Here is a 17,833-nt window from a genome sequence, read left to right as displayed (position 1 = left end):
GTCATTGCTGCAACAGTGTTCATGAGCTCCTCAAAATCCCAACAGTGAGACTTGCATTATCCCTCTGAGGTGCTTGAGAGCCTTAGTTTGCAGTGAAATCAAAGGAAATGCAATTTAGGAAGGAGCCCAGCTGTGCTTGTAGAAATGAGTGCCCTCTCTGTGGCCTGAACTTGTCTATCAACCCCCCAAAATGTTGGCAACTCAGTCAAGCCCCTACCTTGTGGTAGAAAAGTATTATAAAGAAAAGTCTAAATTGTGCTTCTTTTTTTCCTAGATCTGCAGGAGTTAGTGGATTGACAGAGCTGTCAGTGGATGGTGGAATTTAGTCCAGAGAAGTTTTAATGACTTGCCCAAGTTAATGCAGGCAGTGAGTGACAAAACCTGTCCCCTGGAGTTATGCGTATGGTAACCTACTCCTGGATCAGAGCCTTTAACCATCTTTATCCAATAAAGCATTTAAGGAATATGATCAATTCAATTTTGGTTCCAACTAAATAGAAAAAGAGCTGAAGCATTTTGTGAAATTAGAAGAGATCTTGGCCTGTGCCTAAATCTGTAGCTCAAAGCAAGAACTTGATGCGGTTGGGGTCATTAACCTGAGAAAATAGGTACAAATAAGTGTTTGGCTTTGTGGTTTCCTAAAAATTGGCTGATTAGCAATGGAAATTGTGGAGCTCCTGGTGGTAAGGGTGGTTTTGGTAAAAGAAAAAGCTCAGGAATTAACTTGTTATTTTTTATTAAACATTACCTTAGCTGTAATTTTGGACTGAAGTAGCAATTGTGTATGAATTTCTTAGAGAAGAGATCCAAGAGAAAGAATAGATGAAGGGCATAATTTTAAAATGAACTCAATTCATTTTGTTAATGTAAACGACACAGAGAATAAATGAAATGAAAAGTGAAGGCAATTTCTGAAAAAAAAAAATAGCTGACCAAGGCCGGGGCAGAGTTGAGGGCTTTACCAAGCTTCTACCTTTTCCTGTCTTTGCAGGTCCAAAATAATGTGAAAGCATTTTCCCTAGTTATTTTAAGCTATGGGTCAGGGTTTTTTTAACCTCTCTGCTAGGGTTTTTTTTTTTGACAGATTGGGTTTTACATAAAGGAATAGGAATTCAAAGAAATAATGGAGCGATTTTCTAGAGGTTTAAGTGTCATGTAGGTGCTTACTGAAAGTCTTGAAAGTTGTTCCCATGGAGTATCATTCAGGTGAGTCAGTCAGGGTTTTTCTGTTTCTCGGTGATTGGGGTGGAGATGGTTCTTTGTATGCTTGGTTTGCTTTGGCTTAAGTCTTGTGTATGTATGGAAAATGCACTTTCTAAAGCCTGGATAAATCATGATATCTCCAGGTGTACTTATGACCTGTAGAACTTATTCAAAATGAAGAGCATTTGTAAGCTGAGAGGGTATTTGTGCATGAAATGTGATATAAAAGTTTGGACCAAATCTGGCCTGACTTGGTCCAAGTCAGGCAAGACTCCCACTAGAATAAATAGGATTTTTAGCTATTTATGAGTGTGATAAATACTGTTGTCTGCTGATCCATGTTAAAAACACTTCACAAGCGATGATCAAACTTCTTGTTGTTGGTTTAAAATGTGTCTTTAATATAACTTTCTCCTTTCCACCGTAAGCAGGGAAAGTGCTAAAGTTAATATGGGCATATTAATGTGTTTAGGTGAATTATGCTTTCAAGGAGATGAAACACATGAAACTAAATAATTTGTCTTCACACCGGTTATAGCTGTGAGACAGGGGAATTACACAGGGTTGTTTTCTCCTTGCCATTCTTAGATTATTTTTTTTTTCACATGTAAAATATGATTTTCATCTGGTTGTGCAGATTTTGAACTCTTCCAAGTCCTCCGGTGGGCATTCACTCCTGAACAGTCATCAAACAGAGAAATTGTAATTAAAGCCAAATTTTTTTGAAGTGGCAGGTGGCTTTGAAATGCCTGAATTCTGCCATGATCAACTTCTGACACTGCTGCACACAGGCCATTTCCCCCCTGTCCCCAGTGGAAAGATGGGAAGGATGCTCAAAAAGTCGCATCTCATTACTGTTCGTTCTTTAAACTGAAACATCCAAAAATTATCAGCACTTAAGGAATCTCTAGCCAAGTAATTAGTTGAAACTACTGTCCCTAATTATCAATAGTGACATGAGTTTGGTAGGCGGGGTTGTATTTTTCTTTTGTTCAGTATTTAAATTTATTTGTTTTCCATATAAGAGTATGACCCTTCCTAAACCATAGCCTGTCATTTGTCTCCCAGATCAAATTATTTTTTGTTACTAAGTTCTTTTCCCCTGCAAAACTGTGTGGTTGTTTTGAACTTGGATGTAGCATGTACATCTGGATATCAGATAGGGTAAGAATTTACAGGGGGTGAAAATGTTCAAAATTTTGATCTCCTTTGGCAGGGAGAAAAAGTTTGCAAAGCAGTATTTTAATTTTCACAACAAAGTAGGCAATTTTGCCACTGCCTTCTCTTTTTGAATTGTGCTTTTTTTCTTTTTTTTTTTTTTTTTTATGGCAGCAATAAACAACATGATTTAAACTGGAGCACTCCAGACTGCTTTTCCTTTTTAAAGAGCATAGGCAACTAATCGGCAGCAACCAGCCACATAGCTGGAGTGTTTTCCATTCTAGGCAATATCATACTAATTTGATGCACACATGGATGCTTCACACAATCTGCAGATTCATCGCTGGCATCTTGCATTAGTCATCTGACAGATTGCCAAGTGTTTCATATTCCTTTCATGTGACTTTATTACAAAACACACACACACACACACGCACTGCCTTGTTTCTGCCAGTAGCCAGTTTAGTGAGAATTCACTGCAGTTCTGTTTACAACAGCCATGGACAGAAATCTGCACTTATTTGCAACTATCGTCTGCTTCAAAATGCAAACGTCCCGGGTTGTGTTGAGCCGCTCTCGTCTTATATAATGACATTAAGTAGCAGCCTGCAGAGAAAACCAGACTCAATGAAAAATGTAATAGCATTGTTTTTTGTTCGTAATACTTATGCTGTTAATTAAATACTGATTTTTTTTTCTTCTGATTTTTTTTTCTTCTTCGTGCCAATTGACATCATCTTCTGCATCTAGTGCACATGAAAACTGCATAGTCTCCTAACTTGCCTTCTTTTCAATCTCCTTTTCCACTTTCTAGTAACGGCACAGCTAACAAGATGAATGGAGCTTTGGATCATTCAGATCAACCAGACCCAGATGCCATTAAGATGTTTGTTGGACAGATTCCCCGTTCGTGGTCAGAAAAAGAGTTAAAAGAACTTTTTGAGCCTTATGGAGCTGTCTACCAGATTAATGTTCTCCGAGACAGAAGTCAGAACCCTCCCCAAAGTAAAGGTACAGTAGTTGTGCTCTCTTTGCTTTCAGGTTGTTTGTTTTTCCGATGATCTTGCTTGCCTTCAGCATTTCCAAAGAGGTTTGCATCTGAGCTGTCTGTTTTGTAGTATTCTGCGTTGAGCTACGCAGCAGTCCTAAGAGGAGAGGACTCCTGAATCCTGTCGGATACTGTCTTCCTCCTCTTCCTAAATTGCAGTTTAATTGTCTGTTATCTGGAAGCATACACTCCAACTGTGCAAAAAATAACAAAATATTGCTGTTCTTGTTTAAATTATTCTTGCCCAGAAACATGGAAACCTGAGCGTTTGCCTCCCAGGATTAGCTCATGAAAAATATAATTTTCTATTTCCTTTCCTTTCCTCTCTTTGCACCCCAGGTGGGAATTATTTTAAGGATACAAAAGGGAGAAATTATAGCAGTGGGCTCTTGCTACGTCACTGCTCCAGAAGCAATAAAAATTACAAACAGTCCTTTTTCCAAAATCTGATTTCTTTTCTGCAGTCATGTTAAAGGATTGATTTTTGGCACTGATGTTGTTCTAAGTAAAAGGGTTGGGTTTCCTTCCTGCATTTTTTTCTATACACATGTAAAGTATTTTTCCCTAACTATATTCCTTGCTTTCACTGTATATCTGTGTGTATTTAGGCATGTGAGAGTTTTGTGTGTTATAACTGTGTAAGTGTAGCATGTGCTTACCTGTAGACTGAAAGGGAATATTTTGTTTCGCAGAATGAATTTTTCTACACAACTGTATATTTTCATTGATACTTCAGGTTTGGTACATGAAAGCATTGCTACAAATAATTAGTGTAGCTCGGAGGCATAACTAGATGTGCATCTGTGTGCCTGGCTGTAAGGTTACTAGACAGTTATTCATTCTTACTGCACTCCTGGCACTGTTTCTAAAAACCTTCAGAGCACACGTGCTATGGAGAATATCATAAAATTATTTTTGTGGGCTGTGCAAAGCAGCCCTCGCTGGACGCTTCCAGCGTGGTGAGAGGTGTCTGCAGCTGTGGGAAGCACACAGCACAACCTCGAGTGTGCCTGTGCTTTTGGGCAAAGCACTTCCAAGGCTCAGCATATCTTCCTTGCCCTGGTACAGGGCAGAGGATTCTCTCAGTGGCCTCTTTGCTACCTGGTTTAAGCAGTCTGGTGTTCTGAGGGGTAGTGGTTTGCTTCTGTCACTTCTGGTTAAGAGATTTGTTCCATCAGTGTCACACCAGTGTCAGGGAGGGGGGTTCATCTCACTGTACCTTACTGCTAATCAAGTCTCTGTACTAGATTGCTCTTTCCTTTCTCCATCCCTGGAAGTGTTCAAGGCTCTGTTGGATGAGCAGCCTGGTCTAGTGGAAGTTGTTCCTGCCCATGGCAGAAGGGTTGGAACTAGGTGGTCTTTGAAGTCCGTTCCAACCCAAACCATTCCATGATTCTGTGATTCAGAAGCAGAAGTTGTTTCTGGTTGGAGTGTTTCAGTGTAGTTCTGCTTCCAGCCTCCTCCATTCCCCAGGATTGATGTACTGTAGCACGTACCCCCCTACTGTGTTAGTACAGAGCCCTCACCAAATGTCCTTTTCCTGTAATGCTGGATAGGAGACAGCATTAAGAGGTCAGATAACTGGATTTTCTGCAGTCCAGGCTGCTATGGATGAGCAAACTCCTACTTAGTTTAAAGCACTAAAATGCTGAACTTTGAGACTCGTCCATTTGGAAAGAGCTGATTCCTGGGCCACAGAAATGCCTTCCCACTAAGCAGTAAATGAAGTGAGAATGATATTGTGGTTAGACAGAAGAAACCCATTGATTCCCATTTCTGTAGTGTTTTCCGTTGTACTGTACCTGTCCATCAAGCAGCTGGAAGGGATAGGGAAGAAGCACAGGTCATGCAAATCATTATAGACTAATTATCAAGGTTTGTAGTTCCACTATACAATCTTCTTTTTGAAAGGTGGTTGGGTTTTGGGGATGCATTTTGCTTGGACTCTCTTCAACCAGGGATGATGCATGTCACTTCAGGCATTATGTGTTTTAATGAGCAAATGAAATTAATCCTGAAGAAAGACAGAATAACCTTCAGACTTACTTTTTCCTGACAACAGCAGCAAGTTCCTCTAGTGGTCAGCTTTTCCCTTGGAAGCTTTGGAGGAGTGTATCTCCACGCTGGCTCTATTCGTCCTCCTGGCTGAATCTGCCAGCAAGGTTACTAGAAACCTCTTGAGTATCTTGTGGATATCTTCTGAGTAGGAATGATCTTTATTTTCTTAATCCAGTCGCACAAAGGATTCTGTGTGAGAGATTGTTAAGAATGCTAGAAACAAACAAACCAAAAAATTGCTCTGAAAAACATCTTACAGTTTTCTTCTCATCACAATGCATGAGAAATATTTCGCCTATACTATCTAATTGGCATTTAATAATGAAACTGAGTTTTCATCTTTTGTTCAGAGGTCGTGGAATCATAGAATGACCTGAGCTAGAAGGGACACCTAAGTATCATGAAGTCCAACTCCTGGCTCTGTGCAGGTCAACACCAAAAATCACATGTATCTGAGGTGAATTCTATGTTCCTCTTCAGTATAAATACATACATGGAACAACCATTTTTATTTAATTTGAACTGGGTGGATTTGGGTTATGGCAGGCATTTTTCTGCCTGCTGCCCCTCTGCATCACCTCCAGTTCTGTAGAACAGTCCATTGAGGGGACCTTGAGGTTGGGTGACACATGAAAAAGTCCATTTTTCATTTCACTGCATGGTCAGGACTCTGTGTCAGGCAGACCATTCACAGCCTGGTATCACCCTGAAATTTTCTAAGAATATTCTGCAAGCCATGAATTGCAATGACAGGAATGCAAGTTGGTGTTACCACACCACACGAGGGGGGGGGGGTGGTTTGGTTTTGTTCTTTAAAGAAAACCATTTTGATTTTTTAAATATTTCCCTCTTCCCAGACACGGTTTGTGTATTTCTGTGAGCTTGGCCAAAGGGGCTCCTCCAATTTGAACAGAATTTTTCTCTGATGAACTGTTTATGAAGCTGCAATCTGAGTCTCTCCCAATTCTGTCAAAAATAACCATAGGCTGCTTCTCCCTCTCCTGCTGTTATTCAGACTGTCTTTCATACCCTCCAACGACAGACGGCCTAGTTCATGTCTTTCCTCCTTTTTTGTATTGCTTGCCAACTCTGCAAAGCTGAAGCTGGAGGAAGACAGGTAGAAAGCCAAGTTTTCCTCACTTTGGAAAACTAGAGGAAAGCCATCTGAATTCCACAGATACATTGCTGCTAATGCAAACGTTGAAGCTTGGCTTTATTAATTAGGAGTTTCAGGAATGTCTGCATTTCAGTGGGTGATGGTTGGAATATCCTCTAGGAAACTCCTCATGATTTCCAGAGTTTGCAGTTCTCTGCTTCTTTTGAATGTGTGAAAGAGATCAGCAAAGTAGTTTGACTTTGTGTTTATCCCCTGTTGTTTTGTAATGCTTTTTCCTCTTTTTGCAACAAGAGAAATCCGGGGGATTAGGTAAACTAAATACAAAAAAACCCCAACAACAACAAAAAAAAGCAGGAAATCCTGTAACGGTGAAATAAATGGCACTTTCAGCTTCTGGGGGCAAAGGGGATTTAAAGTCTGGGCAGATCAGCCCTCTCTGTTCCCAATCCAGTTTGCTCCCTTTATTTAATTTATTCTGGGTGGATAGATGACTTTTTTCCAGAGTAGTTGTTAAAAAGAGCTTCTCTAATACCTCAAATGCAGTGAGCTCTGTGTGAAGGCAGCATGCACTGCCACCAAGATCTCTCTTCTTCCCCACTGTTTTCCTAAGCCGGAAAGATTTCCTTGGCTGCTTTGGTTTTGGAGTCCAAGTGCTGAGGCAAGCAGATGGCACAGGGCTACTTTTGCCTTTTGAAATGCAGCAGAAAAGTCTTGGACCAGATCCACCGTGTGCTTTTGGTACCTTGCCCCTGTTTTGATACCTGATAATTCTTGTAGGCATCAAGATCCCCTAAACCAGCTTTGTGAATCTGAGTCTATGTGTGACGCCGTAGTAATCACCCTGCAGAAAGCAGGGAGAGGCACCCGTGTAACAACTAACTCCGTGTTTCCTTGTAGCCTTTTACAGACCCTTTATCAGATTAGAGGGAGGCTGCTGAGTGAACAAGGATGTGCTGTAGTTAAAGGCCAGTGTTTATTATTATCCTATTTAACATGGTAATTTAAGTCTACCGGGAAGCAAGCAGAGGAATCGGATAATGAGGCATTCATCTGCTGCATACAGGAGAGACCAGATGGGCAAGGAGGCATATGTGCATAGAGAAGGAGAAGTTACCTGGCTTGCTTGGGTACCATTTCAGCCTCAATTTAGCTCTAAAATCAGAAATAGTATGATGCAGGCAGGCAGGATGATTCCTCTCATCCAGCAGGTCCCTCCCATTTGCTGCACAGCAGGAGGAGAAAAGGGAGCTCAGGCAGTCCTGTAGGACTGCCACAGGACCAGAGCTGTGACAATCTGCTTGTCACACTGTCCTAATCAGCAGCAAAGACAAACTGCTTCTTGTTCCTTGCCTGCCCTTGTGTCACCACCCAACCAATTGTAGGCTCCTGCTCCTTCAGGCAATTTCAACACATTGTGTTTGGCAAAACTATTTTAGATGCTCTTTAAAAGCTCCCTTTCCGGCAGAGCTCCAGGAGTCAGTGTTTCTCTACGTATTTTGTCTTATTTTGTGTTTTGAATGCTCTCACAGGTCCATGTGAACATTATTTAGCTTTTGAGATCAGATGAGTTGCATCATGAGCACATACGCTGTCGAAACAGCAGGACTTGTGATCACAGCCATTATGCATGTGTGTGTTAGACTAAATCTTAGTGGTCATGGCTGAGAGATATTTTGTTACAATCTTTCCTGCACTGACTCAAAAAGTACCTTGCATATTATTTTTTAGCAGGGGCATTGTGCACCATATGAAATTTCACACAACAAACACTGGCAAAAGCCAGATGTTGCCATTAAATACAAATACAATGGGGAGGAAGAATGAATGATAAAGCTGAGTTTCTGACTTTAGGATGTTTAAATTCAAACCTGAAGGAACTTTAAATCTATAATTTTAAATGGGTCGTAAGTAACATTGTAAAATATATTCTAGATGTGAGCTGATTTTTTGAAAAGGTAATTCTTATTCAACAAATCTGATGGAGTTTTTCAAGAAGTTTCTGTGAAAGTGGGCAGGTGTGAAATCGTGTATATAATCATGCTGGATTTCCCAGGGGCATTTCACACAGTGTCACACGGGAGACTAATCCATGCTGCTGCTGGTGAAGCAGAAAAGGACCCATTTTCAAATGGAGAAGGGAGCTGGTTAGATGATGGAGGGCAGATTAGAATGGGTAAAGGTTATGGGCCAGGGGAAGAGAGGGGATGATGATTGGAGAGCAACAGGGACTGTTATTGGAGATCAATACTTTTTCACTCTCTATGTAAATGGCTTTGACAGAATGAACCACCAACTTGTTATCCAACTTTTTGGGTTGTGCAGAAGGAACTGGATGAGAGGCAAAGCCACCTGATAACCAGGAGAAAACAATCCAATACAAAGAGATTCATCTAGGTAAAAAGAATAGTGAGCAAGAAGAGTAAATCTGAGTTTTGAGTGAACAGATTTGTTGAATGAGTGTATTTTTCAAAGATTTGAGAGCAGGAGAGGATTTGAAGAGTGCACGTGTCAGAAAAGGACTGACATGATGTTTTGTATCTGTGTGGTCAAAAAGACACAGAAAATGTGAAGCTGTATAAATGGAAGCGTTGAATAGAGCTTTCAAGGAAATACTGCACCACTTAAAGAAGGATTTTTTTGATCATGTTTAAACTACAGTTACCAATATTTAGTACCATTCTATAGAAAAGGGCAGAGGTCCAGAGAAGAGCAGCATGATTTTGTATGAAGTCAGGAAGGGTTAAGGCATGGTAAAAGGTCTAAGAAGGGTAACTTGTAAAGGGCTTCAAACACTGACTTAGAAGAAAGCTAAAAGGGGAAAAGCTAAGGAAGAATACAGGACTGCACCTTGGTTTGGAAAGAAGTTATAAGGGGATACAATTGAAGTTTCTACAGTGTGTTGAAGTGCATACCAAAAGCAGGAATAGATAAGCTCTTTCAATTAATATTAAACCCAGCGACTGCACAGCGTAGACTTAAGACTGAGAAACAGCAGGCCAACAGGAAAAAAATTCAGCTTCTTAAGTCAAACTTTGCAGAGCAGGGAATGGTTTCTGGAAGAAGCAGTAAGAAAAGTTCCAAAAGAAACTTTTCCTTTTACGTGCTTCCATTTAGTATTTTGAAATAATGCATCTGGAGCAGTACATGACATGACTGCTGCCCATGTCCAAGCACAATTTCACCCCCATAAACAGGACAAGGTGCCAAGGCTGTGATGGACACAGCTGACAGTGGCTTATCTATGTCCAGCATGAAGAGGGTTTGACATTGGTGTCTGGTGACATTTTTGCCTTGCTTTGAAGAGAGGGAGCAGATGAGGATAATGCCCTATTGCATACTTGACTGCAAACCTGTTGCCCTCATAAATAAATCTCACTGTATATTCCTTTCATTTACCATGGCAAGAAAATCAGCCCCTTAAATACCAAAAAGTATCACAGCAAACCCAACCCAATCAGATGGTTCAGAAGTAGTGGAAGATATTTGTGAAGACACTGTAACAGGAGTGGGGGGTTGTGATTGCAGAACTGGAAGAGTAGAGGATAGTAGAGGGGGCTGGAAGAGGATTTTTCAGTCGTATTATTTAAATATAGAGATAGCACATAAACCTTTCTATAGCCTGGTTTCTGAAGTTCCCCGCTACAGCATATGAATGACTGGAGCTGTAGCAGAATTAAGATTTTTGGCCTTTTTTTTTTGTTTTAAGGCATCTTTTTACTCCATGGTCTTATGGTATTTATCACAGTGGGAGCTTGGTCCAGAAATGAGGACTCTAGGTATTGCTGTAAGAAGTTAATAAAAATAACACATCTCTAAGGGATTAAAGTAGATCGCTTTGGGGCTCATTGGCTGCAGTTTTGGAGCAGCTTAACTGTGAGTTACAACTGCATATGAATTTTAAAAATTAAGCTAAGACTGTATAAGCGCATTATTAATTACATCTATGCTGAAGAAATGCATAAACTTCAGCTACATTAATTAGTTTAGTTAAATTGATAGAAATCTCATGTGCCGACCAGCCATTAGAAGAGCAGGACTTCATATTTCAGTTGTGGTTTTCACCAGTGTTCATATCTGATAAACACTTGGGGAGAAGGCAAGTTTGGTAAAGGAATGTTTGAAAAGCGCTGTTTGAGTTTCGATTCAGGCATGAAATAATTGCTTTTCAAGTATTTTCAACAACTCCAGGAATACAGGTGAAAATATGGATTCCATTTTCCTGACAACTCAGTAAAAGCAAGAACACCAAAAAAAGAAGGAAGGGATATGTTCATCTAATTATACATAAAAACAATTGAAGGTTCATGATTTAGAATTATAGGGCTTAAATAATGCTGGAGTTTATGTCAAGACAGTGCTGGAAAGAATATCACCGTAGTTAAAAAAGGCAAGCAATTCTTAGCTATAAGTTGACATCTTCAGCACACCACTCAGCATTTACCTATAGAATATCTTAGAATAATTTTACAAAAAAGTCTCAAATGTTCTTAAAATATAAATGGGCAACCTGTTTTGTGTAGTGACATCATTACATCGGAAAAAACACATAGGCGGGCAGTTAAAACAGCCTGAACTTTCATTAAAATTATAAAAACAGCTAATGAAATTGCATTGTTGAATCTGAGTAATAAGCCAAACCTCTCTCAAATATATAATCTCAAAGGCAAAAATTGTAATGCATGGAAAAATCTAAGTCAAGTCATGCTCATGCTTGCACACAAGAATTAATCAATGGATATAATACTCAGACATAAAACACATGCACGTGTAAGTATTTTCAAGATTGCTGCCTACATTTAAAATATATACATCTCTAATGGTGCAAGATACTGTCACTTTGAGATTTATGGTAGGCAGTTTCTTTAGTTGCATATTAAAGCTCACATCAATGAGATTCAATCTTTTTATGACATTGTTGTTGCACTGAAATTCTTTCCTCTTCCAATTTTCTATTAAATGAATAAACATACAGTGTTTATCTGCTTGTCACATAAAACATGATATGGGTTTTTGTTAAAGAACAATGGCTTCAAAGCAAACCACACAACCCTTCTCTTGGTATGTATTTATTCACTTCTAATATCCAAATCATTTGCTCCTAACATATGAGGAGGTTTTGCAAAAGATTTAGGAGCTGGTCTGAAATCTTCATGCTCTTTGGCATGGAGCTCAAAGGAAGATAAAATTTGACAACTGAGCACTGTCAAAAATGAAGTCTTATTGGGGAGTAGCCTTATGAGGATGGATTTCAGCTGTGCTGCAGCTTCCGGGTCTCTGCTCCTGTTACCCCATTAAAATCAGTCACAAGTGCCCATGCACGTGTATGCACAAATAAATAAAAGCCTAAAATTAAAACCCACAACACAAGAAGTTTTCCTCATTGAAAGATAGAGGAAGAGGCTACAAGGCAGTAAGAATTTCTCTGTCACTGTTGAGATTATGTGAGAGACATAAATATTACAATGATGGGTCACAATAAAAAGCTAAAGACCACATAAAACATTTTAGCATAAATATCATCAATTTTCCTAGTTCTTAACATGAAATTTAAACCCCAGGAGGGCCTTGAAAGGCTGTCTGTTATTCTTTATCATTTTGAAATATGTTACAAAGTAGATATGTGTAACATGTATAGCAGTGTAAATTAATTGCTAGTTCATTACTTCCATCTTCCCTGCAGCAGACTTTGTCCCCCTGTACTTTTTTTTGTGGGAGCAGAGTAGCAAAAGGACAGGTTTGATCATGTTTGGGGTCTGGCAGGACCCACAACCTTCTCAGTGTCAGGCTTTAGTGTGGTACATATGCTACAAAAGGATGTTCCGTGCCAGTTGTAGTATTACTTTTTTTTAAACATCGGTTCTATAGTGCATTGTAACCATCAGCATATTTCAAAAGAATAGCAAATAACTCCCCAAGGATAAAGTCTGGTAGTGGCTTCTAAGCCTGGTTTGAGCTTAACTCAAGCCAGTGAGCTGTGGGTAGAAGGCTGCATATGCAATATAAATCTCCTGGTCCATCTGTCTTGGGGAAGAATGCATTTTCAGGAATCTGTGTCTTTCTAATTGCTTATAAAAACACTCTGAGACAAGCCAGTGAATAAATTAAATTTGAATGTTTCCAGTGGATCTTTTCAGTTTTTCACTGAACCTAATTACTGTCTAATCTATGCCCATGAGTATGCAGTTTTAAGTGGGACGTTAGACTTTCACTCTGCAGATTAAACTCTGTGGTGCATAAATTCATTATTATTTGTGGAGGAGAAAACTTCAGTGTCTACTACCTTGTGGTTTTAATTTAAGATAACTACTGCATCTGAGTCATGCATTCTTTTAGAAGAATAAGACAAGCTGTAAGGAGAGGGAAGATGTTTTCTAATAAACCGTGTCTCTTATTTGCCTAACTGAATTGGGAAAATTTATGTTTCAAGCAATAATTAAACTATCCTCGTAGCTCAAGATGTCATGCCTTCAACTGCAGTTTTAGGGAGCTGTACCACAATAGGGAGTAGATTAATATAATGTGCTGCATGAAACTTCTTGCTGCAAGGATGAACATGGCTCTGTAAGGAGCAGCCGCTGCTGCTTCAGCTGGAGATTTCCAAGTGTTTTGCAAAGGGAGACAAATAGCATCACTCCATTTTTACCAGCTGGAAAAACTGAGATACAGAGGCCTGGGGGGACTTTTCCCAAAATTTTTTAGTCACTTTGAGCAGGCAGAGAATAACGTTCTGCCTGTGCTGGTGTTGTGTTGCCTAAATCAAATCTGCTCCCTTCGTTTTCAGAGCGTGAATCCCTGAGCTGGTTGACACAAAGATTTTGTTATGTTAACGCTGCCCAGGTGAGATCTGCATTAGTTTGTTCACATATTAATCGGATCTGATGAGGACTGCAGTTAGAAAACAAGTGTGGAGCAGACTAATAGGCACTGGCTCCCACTCTTTCTATGCCCCCCTTAATTAATACAATGAGTCTTAAACAACAAACTTCCTTTATTATTTGCAGATCATGGGATATAAAAATCATTGTAGATTTAAAATGGACTATATTAACCCAAGTAATTCCACCAGGGCTTGAGTTTCAATAGCGAAAAGTGTTGTGTTGTCTCTGGCTCAATTAGATTTTTCTCAGTGTCAATTTTAATTCACTTCACCAGAGCATGGGGGAACTCTCAGTGGAAGGGAAAATGTTCCTTCTGAATGAGAGCCTCCTGTAGCCCACATTTTATTTAAGAGTTTTAAAATGCTTCGCAGTCCCACGTTCTACCTTGAACGTCTGCTATTGTGTGCCAGAAGAGCTGAACAAAATCACTTGATGTTTCTTAATGTGACAGGCAGCTGAGTTTGAGCAGGAGGATGGAAATGGGGAAAGCAAGGTCTTTGGTTCCCTCTTTTTATTTAATAGTAAAAAAAAAAATAACAAAATGAAGTCTTGGTGAGTCTTGATGGCCAAATAAACAGCATTAGGTCAAATCTTTCCCACCCTTCCAAGCACCTGGCCATGCAAACAGAGAAGTAAAAACTAAACAGCAGTTTCCTTTTGCGATGTTGAGCCCAAGGCTGAGGTTGAGTGGCCTGAGAAGCTGGTTTTTCCCCTTTAGTTTTTGTATTTCCTACCTCCCATGGCTGTCAGCACTTAGGTGTAGATTGCTTGGTTACGCTCTGCTTGGTGCAGAGTAGCTCAAAACAACTGTTTTTAAGGGGAAAATTGAGTAGATCTTTAATTTGAGGATGCTTCCATTGTGAGAAAGAGAAGATAAGAAAAAGAGCTTATGATAGAACTGTAGGGGAAGATTGACCATAGAAAAGGGCCTGAAATGTCCACTGTGTATAGGTGGAGCTTTCCAAAATGCTCCTTTCCAAAGGAACAGTTTTCTTTTACTATCTCTACACTTGTCCTTTCCATATTTCATTAAACTCTCAAGACATTAGACTTATGAGTAGTTGTGCACACTGAAGTTTTACTTTGTGTTTGGGTGAGTTTTGGTTTCTTTGCTGGGTTTGTTTTGGTTTGTTTTTTTTTTAATAACACCTTGCAGTTTCCAGTTCTGCAACTGACTGGGATTGTTTTCCAGTATATCACTGGGATACCTGTAGGAAAACAGCTGGGACTGTCACCAAAACCAGTTAATTGGGTCAATCAATAGATGTGAACCTGTGTTCTGATTCAGACAGAAGATGATACCACAGCATGATGCTGAAGTACCCCATAGCTATTAATAATGCTAGCTTGTGTATGAAAGGTAAACATAAAATTATCTCCATAGAGAAACCCTTCATGTTTTTCGGAAGAACTGTGCAAAACACTGTAAAAATTCTGGTTTCCAAATGTGTCATCTCCCAGCCTTTTCATTTCCAACAGTGTTGACATTCCAGTTAGCATGGAATGGTTTTCTGTGGTGTGTTGCTTGCTAGTTCTCACTTGGGTATATATTGAGTTAAAAGGTGCTGTGTGAATGTGGGGAATTATTATTATTATTATTATTATTATTATTATTATTATTATTACGATTATTATTATCATTATTTAGATGCTGCAGTTTAAGTAGTTCAAAAAATCTCACAACTAAAGGTCAGCATAGCTTGTAGGTTTGCACATGCACAGTACAAGTAACCTTCAGAAATCTCCTCATGACAAGATAAGTGCAGCAATTATATTTAAATGAGTGCAGGAGAAAATTTCACTGTAAACTACATTAGCTGGAGAGTGTGTGCTGTAAGAGGATTTAATTGAATTAATGTTACTTACTATCAAAAGCTCCATCTAGTGTATTGCCAGGTCTCCTTATTACTAAGAATAATATTTGGCTCATAAAGACCCCTGTTCAACTAAGCACACAGTCCTGATGACTTCAGCAAGTGATTAAAATTAAAGCATTTTTTCACTGCTTTGCTGAATAGGAACGGGCTGGGAGCTGGGAACAGGCATTGGTGTGTGTGCACAGTGTGAAATCACCGAGCCCTTAAACAAGGCTCTTTATGGAGCCTCCTGTCACCAATGGTTTTCCAAGTGTCTAATGGAGGTGTGATTTTGGCATGAGTGTCCTTCCTAGTTTGAGTGTAGCTGTCATGGATAACGGGCAGCACAAGTGATGGAGACAAGCAGCAAGTCAGGGTGTACAAGAGAGAGTCGGGGTGATCCACGCTGGGGCTTCGGAGCCCTCCGCTAATAACTAATAAGGAGTAACCGATGGCAAGGGCAGAGGGATTCATTGAATAATCCTGGTGGTATTTTTAATGCTGTTATTAATGCAGGGTTCTCACTCCCACATTATGCAGAGATGCCACAGTGAGAATCCAGAAAGGTATTTTGTGTGACTTCCTACATAAAAGCAGAAATGCAAATAAGCTGCATTTACATATTCACATGATATGAACGGAAATGTGGAAACACAGTGACATAGCCAGAGACATGCTTTAAACCACTGATAAAGATATCCATAGTTTTCCGACTCTACTCTTATGTTTTAACCATTAAGGAGAGAATGTGATATACTGGATGTTTTCAGAGAATATTTTTGAATGTCAAAAAACCACTGAAGTCTGCGTCTCCTTTATGTTTGATATTAGTTTATTTTCCTTTCACATGCATTCTTTAAAAAGCAAATACATGAAATCTAGCAAAAAAATCTTTTATTCTCCATTCATTCAGCAACAAAAACAACAACAAGAAAAAGGGTTTTGAACAACTCTTTTATGAAAATTGTGAAACAGTGGAGTAGTTTCTACAGCAACTTTCCTTATTGTTGGCTGAATCAAATGGCAAAAGGTTTTATTCACCGCCGCATCTTATATTTTAATCAGCCATATGTCACTCCTTAACTTCACCCACCCATGTTTCTGCATGCGGGTGGCATTCTGGTACAGTCAGTAAGGCACATGCCATTCAAAGGAGTTACAATCTCCTCTTTGTTTTCGTGGGCTTGTTTTTTGGGGAGAAAAAGAAAGAGTAATTGCCCGTGTTAACTGATGTTCATTACACGGAATTGTTTAGCTCTCTTAAAAAATCATTGATCTGCTTCTCCCCTGTGAAAGTATTCAAGGCCTCAGTTCACAAAAGAGAAATCAGCATGTAAAGCAGCAGCCTGGCAATCTGTGCTGCAAGGAGCAGAGTTCTGTGCAGAAATGTCAGCAGAGTTTGCTATCTTCAAAAAGACCCGCAAATATTTATTTAGTGAGGATGAGAAACATGTTGAAATTGATGGGATTTTGGGGAACAGTCTGTTTAAAAGTAGAGATTTTTTTTCTCACACATTTGAATGTAGAGTTTATGATCAAGCCTTTGTTAGGTAACATCTGGCACGAGCTGTTCCTCCTTCTCCCTAAGTTTCATGGCTTTGTTTTGTATTTGAGGAGGATATTACAAAAGGTAATTTGAAGTCTCATTCCCATCGGTACGGTCATGGTTTTAACTTTTGAATGACTCCCTTGAAATAGGAGGAAGGGAGAAAAACACCATTTGGGTATTTTTAATAGGGAATAGACAGTATTTAGATTTCATGGCGAGTGCCCATGGTACGTTGTGTGCACGCAGCAAGTCAAAAGTGCAGCCGTGGACTAGGGTTTGTGCGCCACAGATAACAAAGGGACCCAAAATCTGGGGCTCCAGCCTTGTCCACATGCTCTTATTATCATTTACTGTTCGTATTGCGGATGCACGTAACAGATTGTACAATATGCTGTACAAACAGATTGGTAAAATGATCTTTGTCCTGAAACACTGACGGCAGAGCTGGACGAGAAGGATTGACAGCGTGCCTGCACTGAGAGCGGCACAGCCCAGGCGCCACAGTTTTGGACCCGTATCCTCAACAAAAAGGGCTTTGTGCATCTTTAGTGAAGCAAAGGTCTGTTCTTGCTGATCTTACTGTAAAGGGCTGAAATTTTAAATGAGAATTAAGAGAAAATAGCACAAAGATGATTAGAGAGTGAGTAGGAGAAGGGAATGTGCCTACTTCTCCTTTTTTTTTTTTTTTTGTCTTTTTTTTCTTCTCATCAAACAGCATTTCTTCTACAGTTGCCAAATTGAGCGTGTCAAAGGAGCAGACTTTCAAACTTTGGGTAGTTGCTCCCAGTATTGGAACAAAACCCTACAGAAAAGGCTGGGACATGCAGGGTTGAGGCTTTGGTGACCTGACTGGGGGAGGCACTGCTCATGGAAAGTCTGACACTCTGGAAATGACAGTGAGAGCAAGACTCCAAACTTGGCTTGCCTTCACTAGGCTACTCAAACAGGAAAAATCCTAATACT

General features: G+C 39.7%; 1 protein-coding gene across 10 annotated transcripts in view; it reads left to right on the top strand.

Moving 5' to 3' along the window:
• The window catches only part of CELF2 (CUGBP Elav-like family member 2), a 554,249-nt gene that overhangs the window by 418,757 nt on the left and 117,659 nt on the right, over window positions 1–17,833 (top strand). For 9 of the 10 annotated variants that reach the window (XM_027639964.1, XM_027639960.1, XM_027639958.1 and 6 more), the window contains one exon: window positions 3,179–3,375. In XM_027639964.1, the coding sequence (XP_027495765.1) occupies window positions 3,198–3,375 (178 nt within the window). In that variant the 5' untranslated portion in view covers window positions 3,179–3,197. Of the gene's footprint in view, window positions 1–2,846; window positions 3,001–3,178; window positions 3,376–17,833 lie in introns of those variants that run through there. The other variant, XM_027639965.1, reaches the window with a different exon arrangement.

Source organism: Corapipo altera, unplaced genomic scaffold (assembly GCF_003945725.1).
Source record: "Corapipo altera isolate COAL_440 unplaced genomic scaffold, ASM394572v1 1b, whole genome shotgun sequence".
NCBI classification, from domain to species: Eukaryota; Metazoa; Chordata; class Aves; order Passeriformes; family Pipridae; genus Corapipo; species Corapipo altera.
This window is presented reverse-complemented; position numbering and strand designations above follow the sequence as displayed.